The 22,506-nt window shown below is 44.1% G+C and overlaps 1 protein-coding gene across 1 annotated transcript in view; it reads right to left on the bottom strand.

Moving 5' to 3' along the window:
* Positions 1 to 22,506, bottom strand: part of MEIS1 (Meis homeobox 1) — a 124,638-nt gene that overhangs the window by 48,608 nt on the left and 53,524 nt on the right. The window contains exon 8 of the mRNA XM_009901373.2: positions 14,203 to 14,348. Coding sequence (XP_009899675.2) covers positions 14,203 to 14,348 — 146 coding nt within the window. The remainder of the gene's footprint in view (positions 1 to 14,202; positions 14,349 to 22,506) is intronic.

The following is a 22,506-nucleotide window of genomic DNA, read 5'->3' as shown; positions in this document are numbered from 1 at the left end:
CAAACCCTCTCCCCTTTCCAAAGCTGCCTTACAACGATCTTTAATTTCCACTGGATTTTCTCTGCCACGTTAAGAAGGACATTGAGACACTTGAACATGTCCAGAGAAGCGCAACGAGGCACAGAGCACAGGACACAGTCTCAAGCTGTGCCAGGGGAAGTTTAGGCTCAAGGCAAGGAGAAAACTCTTCCCAGAAAGAGTAATTGGCCATTGGAATGTGCTGCTCAGGGAGGTGGTGGAGTCCCTGTCCCTGGAGGTGTTCAAAAAAGGATTGGACGTGGCACTTGGAGCCACGGTTTAGTTGTCAGGAGGTGTTAGGTATTGGGTAATAGGTTGGACTTGATGATCTCTGAGGTCTTTTCCAACCTGGTTGATTCTGTGATTTGCTAGTGAGCTCCACTGCCTATGTGGCTCTTATTTAACGTGTTTGCCATGCCCCCGCAGCATGCAAGATGCTCACCGGGCCGCAGCAGCCCTGGAAAGACAATTGACTGCTTGGAACGTTTTGCAAACCTGATTTACCGTTCTGGGGGAACAACTACGCAACTAATCTTCCAGGACAAATGGAATGCTGAAGAACAACTAAACTGAAACGTATCAATTCCATACATACCTTAAAAAATATTATTGTCTGTAATTTAATAAAACAATATTTCTAGGCCTATATAACCTTGCATGCAGAGGCAATTTCCCAAGCATTAATACTTAAATGGGTCATATGCACCACATCTGTCATTCTGTCCTGAAGTCTATGAGGCACAACCAAGACTCTGCAAGCCTATTGATTTTTCTAGCATTTGCTTTAATTTACTTAACCATTGAGAAATCCATCAGTACATAAAGGGCAACTGTCCATTACTGCCTCATTTGCAGGCATTCTTTCCCCTCTTTTTTTTTTTTTTTTTGGGTAAATATTTCCCCTTAAATCTCTGTGTGTTTACAGTGTAAAAATGAATCTGGAAAGTGCTCACACCTGTTTCTGTTCAGTAACTGCTGCACTGAGGTATATGTAATGTGCTTAAAGATAGAATAAATATCTCGACATTATTACATCTGTGTGCAAAGGGTGGTAAATTAGATCCTAATTACATTAACAGGGATTCTGCCTCCCAGCTTAAATTTTACATGAGCTCTCTGTAAAAATCCAAAAGCTCTGCTGTGGTTTCTTTACGAGCTGGTGATTACAGCTACTTCCTATGCGGTCACTAAATATTCTGTTTACAAATAAATGAAGAAGCTTTGAGCCGACTTGCCAGGGTAATAATCCGTGGTTTTGTGTTGGGTTTTTTTGGTCGTCGTTTTGTTGTTGTGTTGCTGGGGTTTTTTTTCTCTCCCCCAGCAAACCTTTACCACATAAGCATGGCAACAATCAGAAGGCCTGGCTTCATCTAATTACTCTATCACATAATTTCACAAATTGCCTTTTCACTGGGGAGCCAAGTGCAAAACATGCTCACAGTGGGATTTCAGGCAGCAGCTTTCATTTACTACTCATTTCTTGTTAAATTAAACACAAAAACACCAGTTGTGTGAAAGAAGTCAAAAGAATGCTTGCAAAATGAGCCAGGCAAGTGTATCTTATATTTATACCATTTGCACAAAATAGCTCAGTGGCAAGCTGCATTTTTAATGCCAACATTATCGTCTTTAACCCTTTTACAGCCCAGTGTGAAGCTGGTAACCAGATCATAGAATCATAGAATTGTGCTGGTTGGAAAAGACCTCTAAGATCATCGAGCCCAACCACTGACCTAACACCACCATGGCCATTAAGCCATGTCCCAAAGTGCCATGTCATTGAGCCATAGGACATGGAATTGTTTCGGCTGGAAAAGACTTCTGAGATCATTGAGTCCAACCATCAACCCACCACCACCAGGCCCATTAAACCAGGTCCCCAAGTGCCATGTCCACATGGCAGGGATGGTGACCCTACCACCTCCCTGGGCAGTCAGTTCCAGTGCCTGACCATTCTTTCAGCAAATAAATGTTTGCCCAATATCCAACCTAAACCTCCCCTAGCACAGTTTCAGGACATTTCCTCTCCTCCTCTCACTCTGATATGAGGGAGAAGAGATCAACCTCCACCTCACAACTTCCCTTCAGGGAGTGGTAGAGAGCAATGAGGTGTCCCTTCAGCCTCCTCCATCATGATCATCCCAAGCAAATACAACATTAGATAATGCATCAGCCCTGGTAGAATTTGGCTCACAAATTCCTGGGTATTACCCCCATCTAATACGAAGCAGTGACAATCCTACAAATAAATAGGGTGGGATTTGCAAGGGCAATTCCTATTTCATCCCAGTACATCCCTCTAGGGTGCAGGGGAGCCAGCAGAATTTGGAGGGAAGGGTACCTAGAGGCCAGACCCCTGTTAATTACCCTATCCCTAACAAGGCAGGATTGCAAGCTGCCACCAAGGAGCACAAAGGATTTTGAAAATAATTGCAGCCAGTGTAGCATTGCCAGTGGAAGTGCACCAGAGGTTACACCACAGGTTACACCACTCTAAGATGACATTTTTTACATCAACAAGTACAAAACTAAAACACAGCCATTAGTAATTAAAGCTGGTCCTTTTGTAGCACCAGAGCCAGTAGGTCAGGTACCGTTTTACATCAGAAACCAAGCCTTGATGGCTGTAGATTTGCCAGCATTATCTGCACAGGGAGGAGGGGGAAAAACCCACCAACATCTACAAACATTAGCAGCAGCTGTCTCTGTGCCTCCACACTGAAAATCCTATTCAGACAGACAGGTGGAGTAATTTAAAAGCCAATGTGATGCAATTTTGATGCAACTAATGCCACTGTTTACTAAAACACTGCCATTACTGCCGTGTATGAAAACACTACTAAAATTGCAATTTATTCATAAGAATCCTCAGATCTGGATTATTACCAGCTTCAAAATTATTTGGCCCCCAACTGTAGCTAATGTCTCTCCAGGATTTACAATCTGCTGCACTGATCTGCTCACACTCAGATTTCAGCAACAAAATCAAGTGTTTATCCACTACACAATTCCCATGCAAGCACAGCGCAGCTCCTGGATCACTACAAAGTTCCCAGCAAATCAATAGGATTCTGACACTGGAAACACCTGATATGGTATTTACCTTCCCCAAAACATCACCTAGGGACCCCAAGAGCTCTGGTTGGCATGAATACAGGTTGTCTAGGAAGAAAAGTTTCACTTCAAAGCTGACTTTTGGTAAGGAATAGAATGAGCCACCTAAAGCAGAGTCTCACTGTTTCTCTGAGTTCAAAGAATGAACTTGGAAAACATACCTAAATCCTGAGCAGAGTCTTGGTTTTACTATTGCAACTTGAGTGACAACTTCAGTGTCACAAACATGACTACCTCACTCTCTGCATCACTGCTTCACAGCATCACAGTAGGAACAAGCTGATGGTTTGTTGGCTGCTTTTTTCAAAGCCTGTTTCCAAAACGGTTTATGGTGTACAGGTTGGCTTGAGAGCAGCCCTGAAGTAAAGGACTTGGGGGTGCTGGTGGATGAGAAGCTCAACATGAGCCACCAGAGTGCACTTGCAGCCCAGAAAGCAAATCACATCCTGGGCCTCATCAAGAGAAGTGCGGCCCCCTCTACTCTGCTCTGGTAAGACCCCATGTGGAGTACTGCATCCAGTTCTGGAGCCCCTATTACAGAAAGGATCTGGACATGGTGGAAGGTGTCCACAGAAGAGCCACAAGGGTGATCAGAGGGCTGGAGCACCTCTCCTATGAGGACAGACAGAGAGCTGGGGCTATTCAATCTGGAGAAGAGAAGGCTCCAAGGAGACCTTCTTGTAGCTTTCTAGTATCTGAAGGGGCCTAAAAGAATGCCAGGGAGGGAATTTTTAGGATGTCAGGGAGTGACAGGACTGGGGGGAACAGAAAAACACTAGAAATAGGTAGATTCAGATTGGATGTTAGGAAGAAATTCTCCCCCATGAGCGTGGTGAGACCCTGGCACAGGTTGCCCAGGGAGGTGGTAGAAGCCTCATCCCTGGAGGTTTTTTGGGCCAGGCTGGATGTGGCTGTGAGCAACCTGATGTAGTGTGAGGTGTCCCCTGCCCATAGCAGGGGAGCTGGAACTAGATGATGCCTGAGGTCCCTTCCAACCTTAACAATTCTATGATTAGAAAAGGTCAACCAGTAGCCAGAAAGGAATATTCATGGTATACTTAAAGTCTGAGAAGTACTTTCCAGGGAGGAGTTTCTGGTTCATAAAGCAGAAGATGCAGTGGTTAAGTCTTGTAGACCTTGCCTTATTAGAATGATGGCCCACCACTGAAGTGAAACGAGTGCTCTGCTAAATACTAAGGGTCCAAATCAGGCAATGATGCAAAAGGCAAGGTAAATTAGATAACTACATATTAACTTAAACTCTTTTCTGCCTACTTACCTTCTCTCTACACACATATTTAGCACTGCTGTAGCTTACAGGGTGAGGAGCTTGAAATGCAAAGATGAGTCTGATGAATTCAGACTCATAGAGTCTGGAGAAAAAGAGGCTAAGGAGATAGATACCTTCTCACTTTCTACAGCGCCCCAAAGGGAGGTTGGAGTGAGGTGGGGATGATTTGCTTCTTCCTAGTAACAAGTGATAGGAAAAGAGGAAATGGCCTCAAGTTGCAGCAGAGGAAATTTAGGCTGGATATGAGAAGAAACCTCTTCACTGAAAGGGTTCTCAAACCCTGGTACAGGCTGTTGAATCCCCATCCCTGGAGGTGTCTAAAAGAGGCAGAGCTGTGGTGCTGAGGGACACGGTTTAGCAGTGAAGAGTTAGAGAATAGTTGGACTCTGTGACCATAAAGGTCTCTTCCAACTTAATGATTCTATTAACAGATTTGTTCATACATTGAAAACTGGATTTTCAGCTGAGCATTTCTGGGGAAAGGCTGGCATTACCTAGGGAAACTTAACTTTCCATCAAGAGGGGAAAAAAACAAGTATGTAAGCTGTAACAGTGCAGATTCTCTGTAGCTGAAGGTAAATGCAAGGGAAACAAAACTTCTAAAATGAGCTTAAAAAAAAACCCCAAACCAACTCACTTCTCATGCCAGACCTGGAGCAACAACCAGACTATATTCATCGCCACATCCCTGTTTTGCTTCACTGAGTCAAGGGTTAAGTTCAGGCAAACAGATGTAGGATTCTCTATGCCAGAGCACGGGAATGCATCTTACACAACTTGATGTACCCCTTCCAAATGTGACCCTGTTTGAAAGGCAGCTTATCTTACGCTGCAGATTAATACATCTCATCAAATATGCACCCAACTGGTTTGGTGCCTCAGATTTTGGCACTTTATCTACTCTGATTAAGTCATTCGCTAGCACACGCTGGTGTGCCATGAAAACTCCTTCAAGAGTTAGGAGATTGCCAATTAAAAATTAACACTGGCACTTATGGCCATAAGCATATCTGAGAATCAACAGAGGCTCTTTTGTAGCAACTGCGTTCGAGGACAAGCTAAACAAACATCTAATAATGAACAACCAAGCCCGTGAATTTATCCTCATTTCCTGCTCAACCACTGCTTGCCAAGATACTGTTGTTGCCTTTGGTGTACTTCATATTGCAAATTATTTGCCAAAATGTTTCCGTGGATACTTCCAGATTTACAAATTAGTGGTCAGACTTCCAACCTCCCCCCCCCCAAAAAAAATGTGATACTTGAGTTTTGGACCTCTGCTGTGACAGTCCTTCACGGAGCACATTTCTTGTGCCTTGACTGGAGGAGGCTAATTAAAAATATATATATATATAAAAAAATGTAAGTTGCACACACAAAAAATATCACAGCTGCAAATATTAAAAGAAAGGAGAGCGTGGAGGAGAAAGCAAAGCATCTAACTGTTGACTTAAAAATTCTTATTATTGCAAACATTCTTGCTGGTAAACTTGTTTCCCAGAATATTTATGCAAACAAAAGGAGTTCTAGTACAACCAGAGCAAGTGTAATTCAACATCTGAATTACTGTTTATCTTGTTTCAGTTTCACAGTATTCCCTCGCTTCTACTCAGATGTGAAATTCCTCTGGTGTGTAAATACTAAAGGGTTTCAGCAGCTTCCAAATAATTCACATTCTTTAATGTGCTGGTGGCTTCCACACTGGTACAACACTGCCTCCAAGGTGGAAACTGGGGGAAACTGGGAAAGAGATAAGATAAACCTTTGGGAATAAACACTATCTAAAACCTAGCCCAGACAGTTGGTTACTTTCTGATTTCAACCAAAATACTTCCTTGGTCCACTGCTGTTCCAAGAGCTGCAAGGAGCCTAGGATGAGATATCTCATACCACGTTGTTTAAGACAACATGATGGTTGTCTTCATCAGAAACAAGTCTGAATCATAGATATGAGCAAAACAGATGTGTTAACTGCTCCACACTTCTGCACATGAGAGGAGCCTAAGGGAGGAATCCGGTTTCCTTGAATCAGCTGACTAAAGCCTCCTATGCTCTGCCTTTCTGATCTAAACCCAAAGCTTTGTGGCATAGCTCAGCACTGGTAACTTGATCTACAGGACAGCATGAGACCCCAGTACATGAGATGTGCTTTCCAAGAAATCATGGAAGTGGAGCAACAGAAGTATTGCCAAGGGCATCCTCCCAAAACCAAGTGTTACAGCATCTTAGAATCACTTTGGTTGAAAAGGACCATTGAGTCCAACTATCACTCCAAGACCACCATGGCCATTAAACCATGTCCCAGAGTGTCATGTCCACAGGTTTCTTGAACACCTACAGGGACAGTGACTCCACCACCACCCTGGGCAGCTTGTTCCAATGCTTGGTCACTCTTTCAGGGAAGAAATTTTTCATAACATCCAATCTAAAGCACCCTGGGCACATTTTCAGGCCATCTTCCCTCGTTCAATTGCCTGATACTAGGGGAGAAGAGATCAACCCCCACCTCACTCCTACTTCCTTTCAGAGAGTTGTAGAGAGCAATGAGGTCTCCCTTCAGCCTCCTCTTCTCCATCACAATTATCCCAAGCAAACACACCCTGGTGAAACAGCATCAAGCAGTGCATCAGCCTCCAGCAGAAACCATCCCAGTTCCCTCAGCCACTCCTCATAAAACTTGTTCTCCAGATCCCTCAGGACTTCTCTGAAAACAAAACCCCAACAAATCAGAATCACCCATGTCAGCAAATGGACCAACCCTTGGAGGCTGGACAGCAGGTCAAAGCGACAAATTTGCTGAAGATTAACGAAAATGCTAAGGGTTTTGAGAGTCAGTGTCTTTCATCAAACTCTGGGAGGGCTGAAGGGTTAAGGAGTTAATTCAAACCATGTTACCTAAATCCTGTTTCTCCTCCTTTCTGGAGCTCTCAATTCAATTCTGGCAAAGGCTCAGAATAATTATCTTCTCCCATAATAACATTTGCCATTTTCTCCCAATGAATATAACCATCACAGCAGCTCCCCCAGCAGAAGGGAGCTGAGGACCCTCATTGTGGGTTACATGCACCAACCTGCAATGCATTTGCTTGCTGCCCCAGCAAGTCTTCCCACTGCTGGGAGCAGGAGGACCCCTGGCTCCCACCTTTCCATTCAAGAGGATGGTCGTTCATGGGTGATGGAAGGCAAGCTAAAAGCACCTGGCTTTTCCTAGGAATTTGGGACAGCTGGCACTAAGAATTCTTGCAGATGTGGAAGAAAGATATTTTTTTACAGCTTTGCCCACAATAAAATCGAGTGAAAGGGGAGACTTGGATGTTTGGGATAACAGGGGGGACCCCCTCCCCCATTCTGGGTCCACTACATGGAAATACGAGCCCTGTTACGCAGATGAGCTCCAGGAGCCCTCAGGCATTTTGAAGAGCAACATCAGTTGGTGCAGGATGGAGGCTCACTGTAAGCTCTGCTTTTGGCAGAAGCTGTTTTGTTTTAATGCTTGCAAACTCTCTCAAGGGGAGGGCAAAGAAAAATATTTTCTGCTTTTAGACAATTCTTTCCCCTGTTTTATGTGTTCAGCAGCCTAGTTTTGTACCCATCTGCCCTCTGGTCATACTCCTTTCCAAAACCAGATGATCACCCCCATGCTTTTCCCAAGGCAAAAATCTCCTAGCTATGGAGGGGTGAGAGAAGACTTGCTTTAACCTCAAGAAGTTTCTAGCCTGTAAAATACTCATATGCAAACAAAACTTATTGAATTAAGTGGTGTAATAGTATTTTTTTTTCCCCTAAGAGAGTAACAAGCTGGAAGCAGCAGGGGCAATTATTCTCAGCTAGATTTGGAGGTAAACTGCCACTTCCAAATACCTGCTTCCAATAAATCCTTTTCTACAAATAACAGCTTTGCTAAACAGCCTACATATTGCTGATTTTAAACTTTCTTGCTTAATGGCATGGCATCAAGCAATCAGTAAAGATTCCAATTCCAGATACAGAATAGAAAACAAAAACCAACCACCAAACCTTTAATGTTGACTGTAAAGGAAACGTCTTTCAGCTCTGGTTTTTTTACTTTCTGCTCAGCCTCTCCTTTCAGTAAGATTTAACCTCTTAAGGAAATTGTTTTAAAAGGCAGTCAGAAATAATGATTAAATTATGGGATTTACATGAAAGCAATCTTTGGCCCTTTTTTTTTTTTGGGTAAATCATGGCAATTTGTTTTTTAAAAGGTGTTTGAAGCCCTTGAATCTACCTCTTGGCACCATTAAAAAAAATAAGTAGTTTATAATCCCCTAATGTGCTTAAATAAAGCCTTCAGTAGTTTAAATTGTTATTAAACATCTTTTGGGATTATAATTTTATGGCTTTTTTCTTTTCTTTTTTTTGCCTGATTAGATGATGAACATGAAGATCATCAAATACTCATCATATAACAAACCAATTACATCCTGTAATCCCCAAAATGAGGTTTGAATTCCAACATTTTAAATTAAGCTGGATTTAAAAGGAGGCACAGAATTCACAACGAGCAAACAAAACAGTTGAAAAGGCACCTCTCAAACTCCCTTCTTCCAGTTTTGAACAAAAAGATACCATTGGTGGGGCAAAAGCGGAGTATGGGCTGAAGCAGAAACTAACCCTGTTGCCACAATTAGATTTACAGAGATCTGGTTGTAGGCAAGATTAGTTTTCCCTTCCTCTTCCCTTCCTCCAAATTTTTCCCCTTGTTTCACATTCCCAAATTTACAGAGATTTGTTTGTAGGCAAGATGATTTTTCTCTTCCCCTTCCCTTCCTCTAGGCTTTCCTTTTATTTTGCAATCCCTGCTGAGGGCTATACATTATGGTGAGGAGATCTGCTTGAAAATGGTGGTAAGAGATGATCCCTGAATATTAAGTGATGAGAGGGAGGGGGGAGAGAAGGGGAGGAAGGGGGGAGATGGAGGGAGAGGGGGAGAGGTGGGGAGAGGGGGAGATGGGGGAAGAGGGGGAGGGGGAGGAGAGGAGAAGAGGGGGGGAAGAGGGGGGGGAGAGGGGGAGCTCTTCACCAAATTATTAGTAACTTTTTTCTTTCTTTTTCATTTAAAATCCAAATGCAATCAGAATCATTTCAGCTGGAAAAGACCTCCAAGATCACCATGCCCAACCTTCAACCTAACACCACCATGGATGTTAAATCATGTCCCATAGTGCCTCTGTCAACAATAACAGCTAAGTCCTTCCATTTCAAATTTATAGCAAAAAGCTAAAAATAGATTTCACAAATCTGAAAATCTCCAGACTGGTGTCATCATCTACCACTGAAAATTCCAACAAGCTCCACATCTATGTTTTGCCTAACTAAGGGCCAAGCAAGGCAGCTCTTTTTCCAACCCAGACATTCAACCCCATTTAAATCAGAATGGGAAGGAGTTAAAAATAAATTCTATACATTCATAGAATCATAGAATTGTTTTGCTTGGAAAAGACCTCTAAGATCATTGAGTCTAACTGTCAGCCTAAGGCCTCCATGGCCATTAAACCATGCCCACACATTTCTTGCATACCTACAGGACTCCCCCACTTTCCTGGGCAGCCTGTTCCAATGCCTTGCAGGAATGAAATTTTTCCTGAAATCTAATCTAAACCTCCCCTGGCACAATTTCAGGCCATTTCCTCTTGTTCTATCACCTGATACTAGGGAGAAGAGACCAACCCCCACCTCACTCCAACCTCCTTTCAGGGAGTTGTAGAGAGCAATGAGGTGTCACTTCAGCCTCCCCTTCTCCATCCTCTGTTCTGTACATCAGTTAAGATTATGGAGGAGGGGTCTTCAGCCTGACACTGAGAGGAACTGTTGTCCAAACACTTCAACAACTGGAGAGGCCATGGCCCTGCATGGGATTTTGTTTGTTTGTTTGTTTTTCTTCAATAAAGAAGAGAACAAATAAATTCCCTCTAAGTGGGAAACAAGAACTAAGGGGCAAACCTTAGGAAACGAAGTCAGTACACCATAGAAAGCTAGAATGGCCTGCATTGAAAGTGACCTTAAAGATCATCTAGTTCCAACTCCTCCACCATAGGCAGGGACACCTTCCACTACACCAGGCTGCTTAAGGCCCTGTCCAGCTGGGCTTTGAACACCTTCAGGGAGGGAGCATCCCCAATTTCCCTGGGTGACCTGTTCCAGACTGAATACTTTTGGAGGTGGAATAACTGCACAGAAGGAATTAACCCAGCTTACACTCCTTTAAAAGATTGTATTAATCCAACGTTTATTTTAAGTCTTTCCAGCCATTAATCATTAGCATGACAGACCCAGCAATTACTGTCTATTTTGTTTCATTCCATGCCACTGATGTGTATTAATATTACAATTGTGAGTTGTCTTTGAAAAGGAGACCCCCACCTAGCACTCTAATTAGGAAGCACCAGTGGTCAAGTGGATGCTGGATTTGGCACTTAACTGCTGCTTGCTTCTTCCTTGCCATTTTTTTGATGGGAAAACGAAGGCGGGATAGGCACTGGGGGCAAAAGGGAGGTGTCTCCTTCCATGACATGTCCTTGGCATGAACAGAACAATCTCTCTCTCTCTCCTCACCCACTGCTTTAAGGAGAGCCTCATGTCATATAGTTGTTTCAGTTGGAAAAGGTCTCTAAGATCATTGAGTCCAATCGTTGACTTAATACTACTATGGTCATTAAACCACGTCTCAGAGTGCTGTGTCCACACATGTCTTGAACACCTCCAGGGGGGCTGATTCCATTGCCAGTCTGTTCTTAAGCATTCTGTCACTAAAGAAATTTTTCTTCATCTCCAAGCTAAACCTCCACTGGTGCAATTTGAGGCCATTTCCCGTCCACCGTAGGGAAGTCCACGTTCACTAATAATAAATCCATCAATCAATCAGTCATGTGGGATCTCTAGTTTCCTCAGCTGACCATTCCTCAGGATGACCTCCCTTCCACCAGGGGAAGCCCCAGGGAACACTGTTGTGTTTGTGTGTAGGCTTACAAGAGCAATTAGGAGGCCCAGGCAACCTCCTAAATGAACTGGAGTCTTCCTTCAGCCTCTTGCCCCCTGCTCCCCAGCTCTGACTGCAGCTATGATCTGGGCTTGTGGGTTTTTTGCAGAGAGGACAGCACCCCAAGCAGCTTGTTATATTGCTCTGGCATTAACTGTGGTGTTGACTCTTCCTGTGTTATCTATGTGCTTGTCTGGAAGAGCTCTTCCTTCACACACAATACCCATTGCTTTCCTAGATGCATGAGTTCTCTGGCGCCTTCTCCCTCCAGCAAGAGCACTTCCAGCTGACACACAGGTTTGGAAAAGCCTACAGGGTTGTTCAGCCCTGTTTAAATTTGGGAAAACTGTCCACAATCCCACAAAGAGTCCACGTGAAAGGTCTGTCTCAGAGTCCTAACCGGAGAAGGTCGGATTGGGTAAAACAAGCCTGCTTCACCAAACTGGTCAAACAAGCCTGGAGCTACCATGACGCTGCCAGAAGAAGAGAAAGCTGCCCTGTAATAAATCTACATGCTTCCCTTGGCTAGGCTAGATCTACATGGGGGATGATGGATTTTTAAAGCAAACTTTAGCTTGGTTCTGTAAGGTAGAAAAAGCAGTAGGTCCCAGGGCATTATTTCAATCTTCTAGAAGATTACAATTAGATGCCCAGATGGCATCTTGCAGGGGCAGCTCTGCAGCAAGCCCCACAGGCACTCTCATTTCCTCTTTTGCACACCACTACCACACAGCAGAAGAGTGAAAGCCACTTCTACCCTACACCTAGTCTAGGCAAAACAGTGATGGAGTGCATTCTCTGGTTGTGAGACAGTGCATGAAGCCAGCTGTGGGTTCAGGTCAAACCCACATGAAATAAATGCTCTACACAGTGTGGCTCCTGACACAAAGCCTGGGGAGCCAGCCTTGCTGTCTTTTGCCATGATCAGAGATTTAATGGGTTTGGAGGGTGGTAGCTGGCCCAGGCTAAGGATGTGCTGGAGACAGCTTAAGCAGTTTAACAGGGCAGACCATCACATTCCTACTCCTGGCCATGAGTGACGTTGAATCTGCTAACACAGCAACAGGCCATTTACAGGAAAAAATACTAATGGTATTAATAATACATACTTTCTACCACTTTATACTACTTAATTCATAAATTTTCAGCTGGGAACTATGGGGACTGCCATGCTCAGTGTCCCCAGCATGCCTTACCCTGACTACAGAGCTTCCAGGGCACCTCTTGAAAGCAGAACCTTAAGTCAGCTGCATCAGGCTGGTGGGAGCACCACTTCTGGCACAGCATCCCTGACCCATCTTGGAGGCAGATGTCCTTAAGCTCTCAATCTACCTGCAGAGAAACATCAGGCTCCCAGCTCATCTTAGGAGAAAACACAGATTTGGGGAGCCACCTCAACCTTTGGAAGTGATGTGCTGAACATAACAGCTAAAGGGCTAAGGAGCTGGCAAAGCTGGGGCACAGCTGACCTAGAGTCTGCCAGAGAAGAAGATTAACTTGGAGCTACTTGGATTTATTTGGAGATGGAGTGCTCCAGCTTGAAGGTTCATTCATAACAACCCAGGACTGCGCGAGGCAGGATTCCCTGCTTGATCCCGGTGCTGACAAGAGTCATGGCAACTATCTGGTTTCTTGGCTCAGCAGGGGGGACAGAGGGGCAACGTGCATGAGCGCTTCCTCCAGTTTACAAGTATACCCTTGGCAGGGCTCCCAGTGGGCTGGGCAAGCTTGGTTGGCTTCTGGTTTCATCCTGACCCTAATTCCAGGCAAGGGAGAGAATCATCTGCTGGGATCAGAGGTAAGAGCTGTTTTTCACCACTGCTTGTAGACTCCCAGCACCCTTCACCTGGCTCTTACCCTTCTGGCCCAGAAAAGCTCAGCCAGAAAACCTGGGGGTGAAAGCCCACACCCTCACAAGGAATGAAACAACAGTGACAGACCACCACAATCTGATGAAAAAGAATGGCACTAAAACCACTGTGATGAATGCTAAGGTCAGAAGGCGTGGTACACCATATAAACTCCATAAAGAAGCTCCAGCATCCAGTTTAAGATCATACACCTGGCCCAGAGCTTTGATTTACAATCCCAGGAATAAAAACCCAAACAAACCCAAAAAATCAGGTAGCTGTGGCAACAGAAATAGCTGGGCATTCCCCCACCCCTTTATACCATTAAATACAGGGGTAACTTACACTCTGGGAATGAGAATGTCTCAAAGAAAAAAGGATCATACTTTGCTATTAAACCAGATACATTCAGACCTTTCATCAGGAAGCTTCTGATGATCTCTGACAAACACCTGAATAAGGTCTTTGTTTGTCCATTTTATTTCTTTTTCTTTTGTTTTTAACCTCCCCAACTCTCTTCTATGGTTCTGCAGAGGACAGAACCAGGAGCTCCCAGAGGCTGCTCTCGGCTCCGAAGCAGCGATTCCCACCTCAGCTAAAGGAAGCTGCAAGTGGGTGAGCAGCAGGGGCAGGAGAGGTTTCTGACGTTATCAGTATAAAGCTTAGTCACATTTTGCAACTACAACTCAAACAAACAAAGAAAATCTCAAAACAGCACACACACAAAAGAAAACCAACCAACCCCAAAACCATCAAAATAGAATCTCCATGCTCATCCTCTGCCATCTAGCAAACGAGACAACTCTGCTTCGAAACGTTCCCTGAGCTGCCTGTCAGCAACATCATACTTTGCTTTCTTTCTTTCTTTCTACAACTATGACATTTTTTCCCCATGTTTTTAGTTTGCATTATGTGATCTAGAGTTCACTTACTGTTAGATGCTGGAACAGCCATGCCCTCATGATATTTGTGGCTACTTTGGGAAAGATGCCACGCTTTTTATGTCGCTTTTTGTCCTTATCTGGATCATCATCATCACCTGTGCTGGGGGAAGCTACACTGTTGTCCAAGCCGTCACCTGTAAATATAGTGAATCAAATTTTGACTTATGCTACCTTTATATACTTCAGCCGAAGCCTGGCTTTGGGTATAAACTGCATGAATATTTAAATGAGGTATAAATTCTTTAACACCGTAATTCACCAGGGGTTGAGGGAATGGGGTGGTGGTGGAGGGGAAGAGACATGGAGAGGGAGGTCTCAGGACCGTGTCAGCCCCGCTCTGGTTTCTCTTGAAGGACAGTGTGGCCATTTCCACCGCTGTAACCCAAAGCAAAAAGTGCTCGAAAAAACCCACCCCAAATCCACAATGTTGCAAGCATCCAGCTTGCAAGGGTGGAAATGCTGGCTTTTCTTCACACTAGGGCACATCCCAGAAACTGATCCCAAATATCTGCTTTGGCTGAGATGGCAATTGGGAAGGCATTGATGGCGTCCCATGCCCATGACGTGTGTGAAGCTGAGCGACTCTTCCTGCCCTGGGATGCAAAAGGCAGGGTGAATGCAGCTCTCCTGCAACATCACATTCTTTCCCCAAATTCAGAAATAACCAGAGGGATTGGGGCATTGCTTGACTTCCCTGAACATTTTGATGGGAGGGAGGTAGCTAACTGGTCTCCCCTCTTCCCAGAAGGAAATTCATAGTGGGATAAGTAGGTACCAATTTGATATACACTGTAGGAATTAACACCCTGCTTTGTGCTGGTGTGTCATATCCATAATAGGTGTCTGCGCCAGTTAAACAACAACTGATCCAGAATGGATTTCCTTAATGCAGAGAAAATCTTGGAGAGTTCTCATCACATTAGCAACATATCTCTGGGAGGATGTAACTGCATAGCAGCCAGCTTAGGTCTGAGCTGATGGGCTAGCAGGTGAACAAAACCGGAAGTTGGAATGCCCAGCCAGTTTGCATGCAATTTTTGTTCCAACCCTGAAAGCAGTTGATGTGCAAGTCCAGAGAACAAATTAGTCCTTGCATTCTCTGCATGTGGACTGAATAGTATACCCTGGCATTTGTAGCAACATGGAGTTGTGATGTTGTTAGGCAAGCGGCTTTTTTACACCCCTGGGGGCAAGAACAAGTGAGAAAGTCATCTGAATCGGGCTCAGTCAAAACTACCTCTGGTATAGAAATAAAAGATAAAGTCCAGAAAAAAAAAAAAAGAAAAGAAAAAAAACCCCCTACCACAAAAAGGATGCAGACTGTCAACACTGTGATTTGTTGAAACAGCTTTCAGCATCAAAAAAATTAAACCAAAAAAAGAGCCAAGTGTTGTATTTTTAGCACCTTGCTGACCATGGCAGATTTAGAATTGTCCTTATGACCTGGCCAGTGCCTTTGATGATACAGTAACCTCGGGTAGTTAGAGAAACGTAAACAAGATTTTTATGAAGAAATCAGATCTGCAGCAAACTCTTTGGAAAGCTCAGTGTGTTCAAAAAAAAAAAAGAAAAAAGAAAAAGAAGAAAAACAAAAACCAAAAAAAAAGAAGGGGGCTTTTATAGGAAGAGAAGCAATTCACCATATAAAATAATAATTCATAAAAGAAACATGAGCAAAGGAAACAACTCAACAGCATTTAAAATTCCACGGGCTAATCCACTTTCTGCCTGCGAGAGGCAAACAAGGAAAAGAAAAGTATTCTGCATTCATTGATTAAAAATGAAAAGCTTCTAACCTAATGACACTGCCTTTCACCACCTCCCTGCAATTGTCCACCCACCCTTTCTGCCCCACCCCCCCCAAAAGCACCACCCCCCCCTTTTTTTCCCCCCTTTTTAAATACACTCTCTCCTCATTTCAAACCCCCTTCAGATTAATTTAGCAGGCATTGCCTTGTGCCTGACGGGAGGAGGACTCATTGATAATTTATGGAAATATCTACTATAATCCAAGGGAGATGACTTTTTTTCCAGCTTTGTGCATCAATAGATAATCAAGGCCTTCAAGCAGCCTTAGCTTCCCATTACCTCGGGCAAGAGAATTCCTGAAAGCATGCCTCCGGGGCACCTGAATTATATCCTCCATTAGGGGAGGAAAAGCTTTCTGCATTCCACCTATAACACTCCCCAGAACCTTTCCTGTTTATTTCTGCTGTATGAAAGCAGAAGCATTAGAAACAGGATTTTTTAAGTGAAGACTTATGTAGATAAAATGGAGAAACCTTTCAAGCGCGAGCCAGATCACCTCCTTCAATCCCTGGCGGTGACCTATCCCAAATAAAAGGGTTCTGTTACATCATTAGCTCAAGCCAAAAACAGCCTTGGCTTAATGCACAGTTTGTTCTTCCTACTGTTTTTAGGCAAATACTGCTACTTTACTCCCATCTGGGAGGGAAATTACACTGCTGGGCTGTAATCTAAGACAAGATTTTCATTGGAAGCAAATGCTTTCAATCCAGTGTAAATACTGGTGCATGTTCAGAAAAGCCTAAAACAATAAACCCTGGCCCCGTCCGACACAACTTTGAGAAAGTGAAAGGCAAGGAGAGCAGCAGAAAGCACCCAGCTGCCCCGACGCTGAGCAAACGCAAACGCTTCCCCTGGACTTCTAGAAATTGTTTAACCTCTTCCACTTCTTTCTCCCTCCCCCCCCCCTTTTTTTTTTTTAATGGAAAATTGATCCTGTAAAGACTTGAAACCACAGAGAGAAGTCTAAATGGTCAATTGTGGATTTTAGTATTTCCATCTACTTTGCAACTCGATACACTCACCTCTGTGAGGTCTCCAGAGATTCCACCCGGCCCCCACCCCCCCTCCTTCTGCCTACCCCTTTTTATTTTTTTCCACTTTCCTTCTTTTTCTAAAGATCACCAAACAAACTTGAAGCACCGCTGACCAGCCACACGGTAGCAGCTACGAACCGCGTTTGCAAAATGTCAGCGGCGACTCTTGTTCCTGAAGTTGACTTCTCCTGCCGCCAAATGAAGGCAAGCTGAAAAGGTGGAAATAATCATAGAAATGATGCTAGTCCATAAACAAGCTTACAGCCTCATTAGGATAGCGGGAGGCTCCGCTGGGTGATTTATGCTTGTTTTGCTGATGCCATGAGGAAATGCCACAGGGCAACTTTAGCCAGCTGCTAATGGGTTCTGACAGCTTCTTAGCAACTAGTGCAAGCAACGCCGTGGCGTTTGCTAGTGACAGAAACCGAAAATGTCATATTATCTGCCCATGTGTCACGAAGTCCGTGTGGCAATTAACTAGGAGGCCAGCGACTGAGGGGCCAGAGGCTCTTCACAGCGGCCCGTGGCTATTAGAGGGGGCAGAGGCGGGCGCGCAACTCGCGTTCGCGCCGCGCATCTGCGCAGCCCCACGCACGCTTCCCCATCAGGCTCCCTCCGCCCTTGGTCGCCGAGGAGTTTGCTCCACGCCGCGGACCCTTTTGTCCATGGAGCAACTCTCTGGCTCAGTTTCTCTTTAGGCGCGGCGTGACATTATCAAAGGAACTGCGAGTAATCCGTCTTGATATGATGGTTGGAAATGGCACTTTAATTGGCAATACCTGATTCTCTGCTTCTGAGCGCGGGATCCAAAGGTGCTAGCTGTTTTTCTGCTCGCTCGCAAATTAGTCTAAAAGGATTTAAGATCACTGAAGCAGACTCCTTGCCTGTCAAATTGCTGGGAGCACAGCAGCTCTTGCACAGCAACTAGATGCTATTTCAAAATAAAAATAAAAAACCAGAAAAAAAAAAACCCCACAAACAAACAAAACCAAACCAACAGAACAGCACAACCCTGCGCAGGGAGCAGGAGGAGAGCCCAGGCTCTGCGCCTTTGCTCCCCAGCGTGCAAAAACCAGGCGCTATATGTCAAACTGTCAAACCTTTCAGCGTGGCCATTTGCCCTTTCAAATAATATTTAAGAATTGGTTTTACACTTTTTTTTTTAATTTTATTTTATAGGCCATGGTCTAGTGAAAGAGGCCAGCCAACAAAGAAAGGAATTTGTACTCCAATTCGTCTGTGGCCGATTTCTTGCTAGACCTGGGCCGGTCCCTATGGAGTGAGGCAGGTGACCTGTGGCAGCTTCCCGGCTGTCGGGGAGCTCCGATTTCAAACGCCCTTGACTCCAGCGTCCCAGAGTTGCCTATTTAAGCACACCCAGGCATTTAGGCCGTGCTATCTTGTTCCTTTCAAGAAAGGATAAAGCAGTATTTATCGTATTCAGCCCTGCTGAATGGGTCAGGCTGGCCGTGCCAGCGGGGGCTCCTCTTGCTGTGTCCCCCTTGCCACCACCATTACCTCCTATGATTTCCCTTCCCTATCCACACACTCCCAGAAAAATCAGAGGCAGAAGCAGGAAAGGGCAACTGAGTCTAAAGCAGCTACTTGAGTGCTCTCTTTGTCCTGTTATAAACCTTAGTTGGCAAAACAGGTGCTTCTGGAGAGCAACTTGGCACATCTGTTCACCTTCAGTGGCCACTGGCCACTGCATGGGTTAGGTGGCAGTTCAGAGCCTCCTCCCAGGCTTTCAAATCAAACCAAAATCACATCTTATCGTCCAGCAATGTTGGAAAGGTAGGGAGCATGGCATAGCTGGGCAGCTTTAAGGATGCTGTAGTGAGGTTGGTGTTTGCCTTTTCTCCCAAGTAACTGGAGATAGGATGAGAAGAAATGGCCTCAAGTTGCACCAGGGGAGGTTTAGGCTGGCTATTAGAAGGAGTGGTCAGGCATCGGAACAGGCTGCCCAGGGAAGTGGTGGAGTCAGCATCCCTGGAGGTGTTCAAGAAATGTGTGGACATGGCAATTTGGGACATTGTTTAGTAGTCATGGTAGTGTTGGGTTGATGGTTGGATTTGATGGTCTTAGAGGGCTTTTCCAAGCTAAATTAGTCTATGGTTCTATTCTAGGATTCTAACTTTCAGCCACCTCAACTCCCAAAACCCACACTCAGACCTTGACAATAGGAGCTTCCCAGATATGACATAGTCACAATCTCAAACTGAGAAAGTTTCAGAAAAGTTTGGAATTCAGATGTCCTAAGAACCCCAGCCCTCTGCTTGATTACAAAATCCATGCCTTCACATGGAGCTGCTTAGACTCACATCCTCAAATGATTTTAAGTGACTAGAAATCTCAATAGCAAGGTGCCAAATACAGCTTTACTACAAGCATCTTCACCAGATGCAACACATTTCTCTATCCCTGTCCTAGGATCAAACCTGTATTTGGACCACAAATATTTTTTACATCAAAAAAGCACAGTACTCTTGAAAAGCCTGCTTCCTCCACCTCTGGCATGAGATTTGAGAGAGGTTTTTGGGGTCTGTTGCTCAGTCTGCTGTGAGGAAGTGAGGAGAGAGCACCAGGTTTGCTGAGGTCCACCAAACCATGCCAAAGAACACCACTCTCAAGCTTTTAGAGTCCACTTCTAGATAAGCATCCAAACCTGCTGCTTTATGGAGTTCACAGAAGCAAATGTGAAAGATGTACCCAGATGTAAGAAGCCCTTAGAAAGACCCAGAGCAACTTCTAAGTGGACTGACTCAATTAGTGTCTTCTACAAGCTCCCTACACTGAACTTATTTTTATGTTTCCACATCTCTCCAGTTAAAAGCAGCTTCTACTCAATGAAGACCCTTACAGCCTGTGTGTACTTTTGCATTTAGTAAGTTAGCATAATTTTAATATGTGCTGTGTTTGGACAAAACCTCTTTACTTCCCTACTGGACTTGAAATGTTTCCAGTACTATGCACCGAAACACCCATTAAGATAGCTCAAAGTTTGTGGACTTCTCAGTAGTATGATTTTGGTTTGGTTTGGTTTTTTAACACTACCATTATTTTTTTGAAAGCATCTAGATATCTGTTCCTCAAATTCCTGCTTCTCCTGTGTGAGAAATCCTACATTGTCTAAGCCAAATATTTAACTGCTCACTGCCCATCCACAGCAGCGTTGCTGCCGTTCTCATTTCTACCCCCCCAAGAACACAAATCTCTTTAGTAACATTTCCAAGCAACTGGAAATCAGGGTTCATCAGTAACTTTAAGCAATGTGAGAGAGGTTTTGAGGGATAAAATTACTTTCTTTACTGTGAATTAGTGCACAGCACTGAAGAAAGGTTAACTACTATAATTTCTGTCCCTTCATCTATTTTGTCCCTTACAGAAACACATCTCTAGTTTGCTGGATAGCCACACATCCACCATGCTGACTTGTGGGGGGAGCAAAGGCCTACATGTGAAAGGCAATTTTCATGGAATCATTAAGGTTGGAAAAGACCTCTAAGACAAGCAAGTCCAACTGCCAAAACCCAACACCACCATGGCCATCAAACCATATCCCAAAGGGGCATGTCTACATGTTTTTGCAACACCTCCAGGGATCGTGACTCCACCATTTCTCTGGGCAGGCTGTTCCAATGCCTGGCCACTCTTTCAATAAAGAGTTTTTTTCCTAATATCCAATCTAAACCCCACCTGATGCAACTTGAGGCCATTTCCTGTCATTCTATCACTTGATTCTAGGGACATGAAACTGACCTCCACCTCACTACAATCTCTTTTCAGGGAGCTATAGAGAGCAATGAAGTCTCCCTTCAGCCTCCTCTTCTCTAGACTAAACAATGCCATTTCCCTCAGCCACTCCTCATAAGACCTCTTCTCCAGACCCTTCAGCAGCCTCTTCCTTAAGGAAAAAGCCTTATGAAATATACTTAATAAAAAGTTAATGCGGGACAATAAGGTTGAAAATGAGCATTATAGAGGAACAAATGCCATGTGTTTGGGTTTGCATGTGTCTCTCAAAGGAGATACAGTGCATGTTTCATGCAAGGATTCAGACCATGACATAAACAGCAGGAGGTTGTCAGTCACAGGTCATATCCATATTTACAAGGTATGAGAGGAAACAGTTACAAAAATGTTCTACACAAATATTCATAGATGGAAGGACCTGGACAAGTATAAATTGCACTCTGGCATTTGACAGATTTTCTTAGTTTTGCTGTTGAATGGTTGTACTTTGGTCTTTAGGACAGGAGCACCTTTTTCTAGGAACTTGATCCTCCCTTTTGACTCGAATTCCCTTCAGGCAAGCAATGAGCAAATTAGCTGTCTACACAAAGAGTTAAAGCAGCGTTGATGAATAGCGAGGGAACCACCCCACAGGTTTTACTTATTTTCATTTGTTTGGCAGATGAAACAAAGAGAATATCTTCTCCTGTACAAGGCAGCACTTCTTAATGGGGCTCAGAGAAGTGTGCTGTTCTGGGTAAGTTATGTGATATTTCTGAAGGCCCTGCATCTATGCAATGAATTAAATATTAAAAAGAAAGCAATTCATTGCATGGGAAGCAAGCAGCTTTCTGTTGCCAGCAACAGAAGTTTACTTTGAGCAGTTGGAAGCATATAACCTACAGAAAATTATCTGGTTAAACAGAAAAACATCCTGCTTTAACCAAGAATAGTAATGAGCTTAAACAGGTCTTTTTTGTCCCCCTGACTTAAAAGCCAGCACGATGACCCTACCATTCCTTGGGAAAAGCTGGCTTTGGTCATTCTCCTGTTTTGGCTAAGTACAGGTCTTTTCTTTCTTTTTGGAAACCTCAGCAGAAGAGCTGGGAGGCTGAAAGGTCCTTCACCAGCTGCATTCTTCATAAGAAGTCAACCACAGACAACTGAGACACAAGTAAATTCACCAGTGGGCTTGGTTAGACGTACTCCCTTGCAAAGAAGGAGCGCAAGAAGCAGCAGGAGGAGCACAGAACTGCTCTGCCATGGGGAAAATATTACCCAGCTAATATCCCAAATGGCTATGAGGTCAACTTCTGTAAATCTCTATAGCTCCTTAACAACTGGCTCTATCTTTGTGTTTATCCAGCTCCTAAGACACTTGACTCTTGGACAGAGCACGAGCAGCTATAAGAGGCTCAAAGTAAAGATCAGAAGCATATTAGGTATAAACGGAGGGCAGCGTTATCTGTAGAAACAGCTCATTCCAGTGGAGCATTTAAGTAGCCTTCCTTCCCTAAACACTGCTAAATTGCCCTGGGCCCTGCCTGCATGCCTGCTCCAGAGGAGATAGTCCCATAGATTTCATGGTTTATAACAACAGGTATGTGCCAGAATCTTGAGGCTGTCCAAATCATTCAAAATTAGCTTCTTCTACTGAAAACAAACAAACAAGCAAACACACCCACACAACCAAACCAACCAAACAAAAAAGTTGTTT

Source organism: Dryobates pubescens, chromosome 39, assembly GCF_014839835.1.
Source record: "Dryobates pubescens isolate bDryPub1 chromosome 39, bDryPub1.pri, whole genome shotgun sequence".
NCBI lineage: Eukaryota > Metazoa > Chordata > Aves > Piciformes > Picidae > Dryobates > Dryobates pubescens.
This window is presented reverse-complemented; position numbering and strand designations above follow the sequence as displayed.